Raw genomic sequence first — 8,769 nt, forward strand, 5'->3', positions numbered from 1 at the left:
CTCAGAGGCTGCTTTTCCATGTACTGTCACACCAGAAATAGGTTCTAACCCCAACAATTAAACTGTCAGCTTGGTTTGCTCTCCTGCCGTCAGCACCTGTTTTTAAACAGTATTTGGGTGGAAATGTGTCCTGTCCTGTTTGTGCGTCACCAGCTTAGGTGTCCATTAACGGTCTCACCTGAATGACATCTGCACCTTGTACTCACTGCAGAATGTTGTCCCTTGCCCCTGAAGGCTTTCCACCTCTGCTCCGTCGTACATGTATGCTGCAGCAGCTGGAAGAAGGTCCCAAACGCCTACATTTTTTTTTTACACTACAGGATCATTGTGGTGCCTTGACGTGATCTCTGGTAATTCTCAGGGGACTGTGAGTGCAGCTACAGACTGTAGGGAATCTGTAGGTCCACAATGAGGCATCCGGGCTGACATCAGGAGTCCCGCAGATGATTAAAGTGCTTCTAAATGTGTTTTGGGTTGCTGATTTGGATCTCAATGTCTTCCTTCTTTCACAACTAAAGAGTGTCGATCCACTCCGGCAGCAAGGGCGAGAAAGTCCTGTCAGTGTTTAATGGTTGTAGCAGAGGAGGAGACGTGAGTGCGAGCAATACTGTATGTGGGTTTTAAAAGAAGTCCGGAAAATGAGCTGAATAAAGGCAAAACGTGAGGTGAGGAAGCAGAATGACTCTGGACTGACTGGCACCGTAGGAAACACATCTCTCATATTTTCAGTAGGAGCAACAGCTGCATATTTACAGTGAACTCAGCACTCGGGTTGCACGTGTGTTGGCATATATTAATGTGTTTTAAATACGTTTTCATTCCATCTATTTACACACATGTACATATATGTATAGAAAATGAAGCCTCGGTTGATTTGAGTCTGTCCAAAGGGCTGGTTTCCACACATGAACAGGTGGCTTACGTCGTTTCCACGGCACCTCTGGGTCTGCTGGGTCTTGGCTTCCTCTGTACTCGGTGTGGCCCTGAGAGCCAATGCTGCCTGGCAGGCTCAGTGTCCGCTGCCTCCCTCCGACAGGATGCGGCTGGGCTCTGTAAACTTGGCCGTGGCGATGTAGAAGAGGGTGGGTCCTGGAACCAGAGCCAGCAGAGGCAGGTCCTGCTCCAGCCTGTCCAGGCGGGAGATGGAGACAATGCCGTAGGCGTGCAGCAGCCAGTGACTGAAGAGGACGACTAGACGCTTCTTCTTGGTGACCAGACTCTTAAAAGACTGAATGAAAGCAGAACGTGTCACTAGCACAGATACCCACTTCTATCTGTAAGATCGCTCTTTTATCAGGCCCCTCCCGGGAAAGGGGGCAGCCTCTGCTCCCCTTTAAGCACCCACAGCTCTGTCTAAACACCCTACTGTCGGGCAAATGTTTGGCCAGCGGGCGCAGCTGCCGTCTGGATGATTTCCGGGACACTTCAAACACAACCGAATGCAGCAGGTGTCTTTACCTGTATTTCAGAGGCAGACATGTAAACAGCCAGCGTGACCAATGACAAGACCAGGATGATGTAGGGAAATGCATAATCTAAAAGACAAAGATGGGCATGCATCAGTTCCTGTGCAGGCACGTTGTGAACAGGCGGTCGACAGGCGGGACTCACAGAGCAGCCCTCCACCCACAGCCTGCAGCACAGTAAGGATGGGGAAGAAGTACAACGCCGCGTAGATGCTCTTGAAGCGATCAGACTTGCCCAGACCGCAGGCGATCTTCTTGACCAGCAGGGGGCGCAGCAGCATCATCATCATCACCAGGCAGAAGGCGTAATAGATTAAGATGATGGTGTAGCTAAAGCAAAAAGAGCGGAACGCAGTGAGATGCAAGACACACGCTACTGCTTATGCTTCCAGATGCTTCCAGAAACATCCACATAAAAGAGCACCAGACCTCTCTGCTGCTTGATTTTAAGGTCAGCTCGTGCTTACAGCGGATAGACTGCCTCTTGGGTGCAGTGCAAGGTGTTGACGTAGTCGGGACTGGGATTGTACAGCATGGTGTACCAGTCTGACAGCATCTGGACCCGGCAGGAACGGATGCCGAGCGTTCCCACCGGCTCAGTGACCAGCAGCGTGATCACTGCTGATACACTGCACTCCAGCATGGCTGTGACGTGCTGCAGCAGGGCGCTGGAACTGGACAAGATGGACAGGCCTCTCGTCACACACATCGCATCAGGAAAGGGTTGCTAAAATGTGGGCACAGCACTCACCTTTTCTTTCCAGAGTACCACTCGATGAAAAACCAGTGCAGCACCAGTGGTAACATGGCCATGAAGCCCAGGTAGAGCCAGTCGTACAGCTCAGGGGACTCTGTGCAGCGTTCACAGATCTTCTGCAGGTTGGTCCTCTCTCCCCGAGGACAGACCTCAAAGGAGACACACAAAAGGTAACTGAAAATGGTGCCAAAGTTGAAACTATTATCTACAAATCCTGGTAAAAGACGGCTCAGGAAACCTGAAAAGATTACAAAGGAACATCCAAGGTGAGATCTTAAAAATAAGAAGGGATGCCTCCAGAAAGGACTTTTTAGAAGGTATTTTTCAAGGTCCTTTAGCTTTAAATCACCAGGATCTTCCAGAAGTCAAGAAGGCTGAGGAGGGGTACAGAAATCCTGAGTGTCCTGACACACATGGATGTAAGGTGCGGTAGGCCAGGGGCACCCCCATGCTGGGGCGCTTCATCAAGACTGGATCCTTGGCTCCCCACGAGTGCGGATGACGTCTGCTCCGGAACGACCCTGTTCACCTCACAACTGTGACTGTGCAGAGGCTGCAGGACCCAGAACCCCATCCCTGAATACTCACCCCACACACTCCCTCCGCTGAACCATTGACCATCATCCTGCCACAGTAGAGCCCTGGACAAGTGGAGCTCATGGCCACAGCTGATACAAAAACACAGGGCTGCGAGTTATTGTTATGTGGGACGTTTCGAGTGGCTGATATAGTAAATGTTACAAGAGAACTGAAGTGATGCGGCAGCACTGCTCGAGACCGAAAATAACACAAAAACCAAAACCCCGTACACCAGGTGTTGAAACGAACAACAAAGAGTCCAATTTGATTAAAAAACAAACAAAAAAACAGGTTTAGGTTTCTTTAACAAGCGAAATGTCTAAATCTCAAATACGTACAAATACGCGAGCTAACGCGTAAACCATCCAACAGTCACACAGATGTCTGCGCAGCACATAAAGGTGAATGTTACCAAATAATAAATAAATATTATAAATGTATGAAGTACTGTATACCGAGTTTACTTACACATGCTGTCCAAACACTGATTAAAATAAAGGTACACAATGTAGCTCCTTTTTCAACAACTGACGACACCGGATACGGACGGAATAAAGTGTAACGCCGACAGGAAATTTATCTTCTTCTTTTTTTCCCCCACCCTATTTTTGCGGCGGTTGGCAATGTTTGGGTGCATTACCGCTATGGCCTGATCAGGAGGTCCACCCGGGATGGATAGACCTCTGAACGAGGTCCCGTTTAAACCCGGATAACTTAAAGCATTTGCGTCAAGTGATTGCCTCAAATAGTTTAAGTTACTGAAATATATTTTTTAAAGTATAATAAATTCAAATGTACAATATTTGAATTAATCTTGAACTTTTGGCATTCCCCGCTGAATGAAGATTAAGGTGTTTATTAAACACTTGGGGAGTGCAGGTGGAGTGCGTAAGTAAATTCAAACAGGAGACACATTGCCTGTTGGTGATTGCCTCCATCGCAACGCTACCCTCCACAACTATCCCCAGTCTTGAGGGCTTTAGTTGCAGTGATTCTGTTTGCAGCAGGCCATCGAGAGGAAGGTTGGGCATCAAACACGCTAACTGGCCGGAGCACCTTCTGTCACTCAAACTCTCTCCATTCAGCTCTCTCATCCTGGCCTCTCTGGGGTGCTTCTTCTGAGCCATCTGACCTTGGTAGTTCCTGTGGAGTACCACGACCTAGGAGAGGCATTCAGTAAGGAGCGAGCCCTCTCCCTCGCTCCTTACCTTCCCTGAGCCTGCTGCATAGCCCTCCTTCCCGGTGCACCACTTCCATGCAGCCGGTTGTACAACATTTCCAGACTGGGACAATGAGGCGATGAAAAGGTAGTAACTGACTCACAGGTCTTCTTCTTCTCCACCCATCTCAGCTGAGAGGAACTATGCGGTGTGAACTATGTGGTGGTGTGGACCATCACCAGATGTGCTGACTGTGAGAACATACAGGGTCTCCAAAGAGCCCTTAAACTCCTTCACCCATATATATTTTGCTGAGGCGTTTTCACTAAGTCTTTTAGATCCCATCCCAACACACCTGTTGAAGAATGTTTTACCATTGATATGCAGTTCTATCCTGGACTAGATCAATTGTTCTTTAGTGACAGGTTATGTACCCCGGTCCTACAAGGTGGCAGTGATTAAGCCGTTGCTTAAAAAACCATCACTGGATCCTGATGTGTTAGCAAACTATAGGCCAATAACCAACCTTCCTTTTATCTATAAAATTCTTGAGAAGGTGGTGGTGACTCAGTTACTGGAGCACCTGCAGAGAAACAGCCTGTTTGAGATGTTTCAGCTTTAGAGCTCATCACAGTACAGAAACAGCACTTCTTAAAGTTACTAATGATCTTCTTAGAGATTCAGATCATGGACTGGTTTCTATGCTGGTTCTGCTGGACCTCAGTGCTGCTTTTGATACAGTTGATCACAGCATCCTGTTACATAGACTGGAACATGTGATTGGGATTAAAGGGACAGCACTAGACTGGTTTAGATCGTATTTATCTGATAGATACCAGTTTGCTCATGTCCATGGCGTTCCCTCTTCATACAGTAGGGTTAGCCATGGAGTTCCACAAGGTTCCGTACTTGGACCAATTGTTTTCACCTTGTACATGCTTCCCTTAGGGAACATTGTTCGGCAGCATGGGATAAATTTTCATTGTTATGCTGATGACACTCAGTTATATTTATCCATGAAACCAGAGGAGACAGAGCAGTTAGCGAAGCTTCAGACCTGTCTTAAAGACATAAAGTCCTGGATGTCTTCAAATTTCCTTCTCCTTAACTCTGAAAAACTGAGGTCATAGTGTTTGGTCCTGAACCTCTCAGGGATAGATTAGATCACATGGTCACTCTAGATGGGATCTTATTAACATCTAGTCTCTCTGTGAGGAATCTTGGAGTAACTTTTGACCAAAATCTGTCCTTCAACTCACACATTAGTAGTGGCTGTAGTAGTAGCTGCCAAGGCTGCCGGGGTCCAGAAACATGATCACCTGACAGGCCTCTGTCACCCCACTGGGTCATGGTTTCCTCTCCTCTCCTCTCCTCTCCTCTCCTCTCCTCCTCTCCTCTCCTCTCCTCTCCTCTCCTCCTCATCAAGTAGACTCGTGATGCTATTTCTTGTGTAGTTTTTCTGCTTCCCCCTTCTGTATTCATTTACAGGTATCGCCCCTTTCAGAGCTGCATAATGACCTCCGGCCCCGCTGACCCACTCAACCGGCAGTTTATTCAATATAATGTATTTTTGTATGTATTTTTATGCTCTATGCCTTTCCTCTCCTCTTTTTCCCTCCCCTCCCCTCCCTTTTCTATCCTTACCTGTCCTTCCCCCTCTTCTCTCTCTCTACCCAGCCAGCCATCAGCAGGAGGGTCCCCCTACGTGAGCCTGGTCCTGCTCAAGGTTTCTTCCTGTTAAAGGGGAGTTTTTCCTTGCCACTGTTGCTTGTCTGGGGTTAGGCCGTGGGATTCTGGAAAGCGCCTTGAAACAATTAATGTATGAATAAAGATTGGTTTGATTTGATTTGATTTGATTTGATTTGGTACTGGCCCAGCAGCAGTGGAGACACTGGCTGGAGAGATCTGCTCAGCCGATGGTGTGGTGTTGTGGACTGACCACAAAAACCTCAACTACCTCCAGAGTGCCAAGCGGTTGAATTTGCAGCAAGCACAATGGGCTCTTTTCTGGGGCATTTCTGATTGACCCTTACCTACCAGCCTGGATCTCATTACATTACATACAAACATTAAGCCATACGCCTTGTCCCACCTGTTCTCACTCAATCCCTCCAGACCAGAGCCCATTTCCATCTTGTCTCCCTCCTGCATTGTGGGCACAGCTACCTGGTTGGTGGAGGAGAGGATGCGGGAGGCGCATCCACTCCATCCTGGTCCAGCAGGCACCCTGCAGAACTGGCTTTTCATCCTGGAGTCCATCCGTTCCAATGTGCTGTAGTAGGGCCATTCTTCCCAGCTCAAATGTCACCCAGGCTGCCCCCGGACCGTTCGATTCCTTCAGTAACAGTTCTGGTGGCCGTCTATGTCCCACGACACTAAGTCCTTCATTACTGCTTGCCCCATGTGTGCCCAAGGGAAGTATGCTCGCAAGTCAGACCAAGGCCTCAAGTTCACATTTCAGGTCTGGAAAGCTTTCTGCAATGTGTTGGGGCCTCTCCTCCGGATACCACCCCTAGTCAAACAACAATACTGAGAGGGTCAACCATTCCCTAAAAAGTTGTTGCGATGCATCTTGGCTTGTCATCCCACCACTGGGAACTTATTCCTAGCATGTGTAGAATAACAATTCCCGTGTGTCGGCCTCCACTGGGATGTCACAATTTATGGACTCCCTTGGGTACCAACCAGCATTGTTTCAACTCCAGGAGGAGGATTAGGAGGACAGACAAATTTCATACTTAGGGGGTCGTCTAATCATTAGGTTAACATCTTAGTCATGCTGCTATAGGCCAAGGCTGCCGGGGTCTAGAAACATGATCACCTGACAGGCCTCTGTCACTACACTGGGTCATGGTTTCCTCTCCTCTCCTCTCCTCTCCTCTCCTCCTCCTCTCCTCTCCTCTCTCTCCTCTCCTCTCCTCTCCTAACTATTCTATCCTCTACCTGTCCCCCCCCTTCTCCTCTCTCTCTACCCGGCCATCAGCAGGAGGGTCCCCCTCCTGCCTGGTCCTGCTCAGGGTTTCTTCCTGTTAAAGGGGAGTTTTTCCTTGCCACTGTTGCTTGTCTGGGGTTAGGCCCTGGGATTCTGGAAAGCGCCTTGAAACAATTTTGATTGTAAAAGTCGCTATATAATTAAATTTTGATTTGATTTGATTTGATTTGATTTGATTTGATTGATTTGATTTGATTTGATTTGATTTGATTTGATTTGATTTGATTTGATTTGATTTGAGGAGGAGGTGGCGGTACCATCCATGCAGGCCAGTTTGCAAAGCTGGAGAAGCATTTTCCAGCATGCTGCCCTCCTTCGCTACTCCTGTCAACCCCAGAGGCACATCCTGGACAAGGGTCTTCTACCATAGTCAGTCTGATAAACTGGGTAGGTCGCCAGGAAACGCCCGTTAACGGGTCATGGTCCTGGTTTGGGTCTCTGTGTTTGTGTTGCTCTATTTTTTTCCTGTAGGGGGTGTGGTAGACCTATTTCTCTGACTCGTGCTGGCTTGTGCTAATCGGTCTGATTAGGAGCCCTTTAAAGCAGCCGACACCAACGAAACAGCTCAAGATTATTTCATCATTGCCAGTGCTAACTCAAACATTCCAAACTCGGTAGATTTGCTAACTTTTTTGCCTTGCATTTTCCTGAGAACACCACGTCTCCTCATCAACGAGCACCTCACCTTTGGTCCGCCTCGCACACCGCTCACCACCGCATAAACGGCACGCACACTTTTTTTCTTTTTTTTTAACCTCTTGTTGCCTCACCTGTCAGCATTCTCGGGTATGGCTTTTTTATTTTGGAACCAATTGTTACAGTATGACTTAATCTCTGAAGCACCAGGTGCCGTTGAAGGCAGAATCCATAAATACACATTCAACAAGGTTTAAGAGGGGATGTCACAGATCTTTTTAGCAATCAATTCTCCATTTTCAAAATATTTTTTTCCTGGTTGGTAATAGCTGTTGCTGTAGCTTGCTGGGAATGCTGAAACCTTCTCTGTGCTCTCGTCTCACGTCTTCCCTCGTCCTTTAATAATAACTTTCTTTATTTCTAAATACGGAGATGCTCTTCTCTAACCCTTCCCCAATCATAATGCTTGAGAACTTTGCAAGAGCTGCTGGCATCCGATGGTGCCATGGCACCATGGATCTGAGGGAGACACTCCTCCTCTCGTTTACTTTACAAAGTGACCACGAGACATTTTGTGTAGAAATCATTGATGTTCAAGAGATTTTGGTTTCTTTTGAGCCCCGTGAATAAATACCATTTTCAAGTCTTCATGTTCAAGTTGTATCAATGTTAACAAAAAATAGTTCTCTTCAGGTTTAGACCAAAACTGGACCAGGCATCAGTTCAGTCTCTGAGAGCCCCTTTAGAAGCGAATACCGGTAAGTCTGTGTGAATAAGGTTAGATGGCCAGTATTATGTAGCAGTTCCATGTTGCTCACCACAGGCCTGAGATTGTTAAACACGTTTTATTCACTAGATATTAAAAATACTAAAATATGTTTTCCAATAGAAAGGAATTTTCATACCAGACCTGGTCCTTCATGTAAATGATAACAATATTTTAGTTGTATTTGGTTAATAAGTAACATAACTCTAATATAATTACATATAATTAGCGGGCTTTTATTGATTCATCTAAAAGATTTACTACAAATGTCATCATGTAAGGTAAAACAACAAAATGACAGGCGCCTTTTCACACACAGCATTCTCGCTGACATCGAATGTAATTTTGCTTTATATGAAATCCAAAAGTGGGTTTTCGACCACAAAAGAGTCAGTTAATCGCCATCTGTCGCT

General features: G+C 46.9%; 1 protein-coding gene across 2 annotated transcripts; it reads right to left on the minus strand.

Moving 5' to 3' along the window:
* Positions 1-694: 694 nt before the first annotated feature.
* jkamp (jnk1/mapk8 associated membrane protein) lies at positions 695-3,408 on the minus strand. Of its 2 annotated transcripts, XM_057059247.1 has the most exons (7): positions 3,271-3,408; positions 2,812-2,891; positions 2,218-2,372; positions 1,934-2,140; positions 1,612-1,796; positions 1,459-1,535; positions 695-1,228 (listed from the first exon to the last, which is right to left on the minus strand). In XM_057059247.1, exons 1-7 carry the CDS (start codon positions 3,272-3,274, stop codon positions 1,010-1,012), a joined length of 927 nt encoding a protein of 308 aa, XP_056915227.1. In that variant the 5' UTR covers positions 3,275-3,408; the 3' UTR covers positions 695-1,009. The 2 variants fall into 2 exon arrangements, with proteins under 2 accessions (XP_056915227.1, XP_056915226.1); XM_057059246.1 differs by lacking the exons at positions 2,812-2,891; positions 3,271-3,408 and adding an exon at positions 2,573-2,805.
* Between the last annotated feature and the right edge of the window lie 5,361 nt (positions 3,409-8,769).

Source organism: Takifugu flavidus, chromosome 16 (assembly GCF_003711565.1).
Source record: "Takifugu flavidus isolate HTHZ2018 chromosome 16, ASM371156v2, whole genome shotgun sequence".
Taxonomy (NCBI): domain Eukaryota; kingdom Metazoa; phylum Chordata; class Actinopteri; order Tetraodontiformes; family Tetraodontidae; genus Takifugu; species Takifugu flavidus.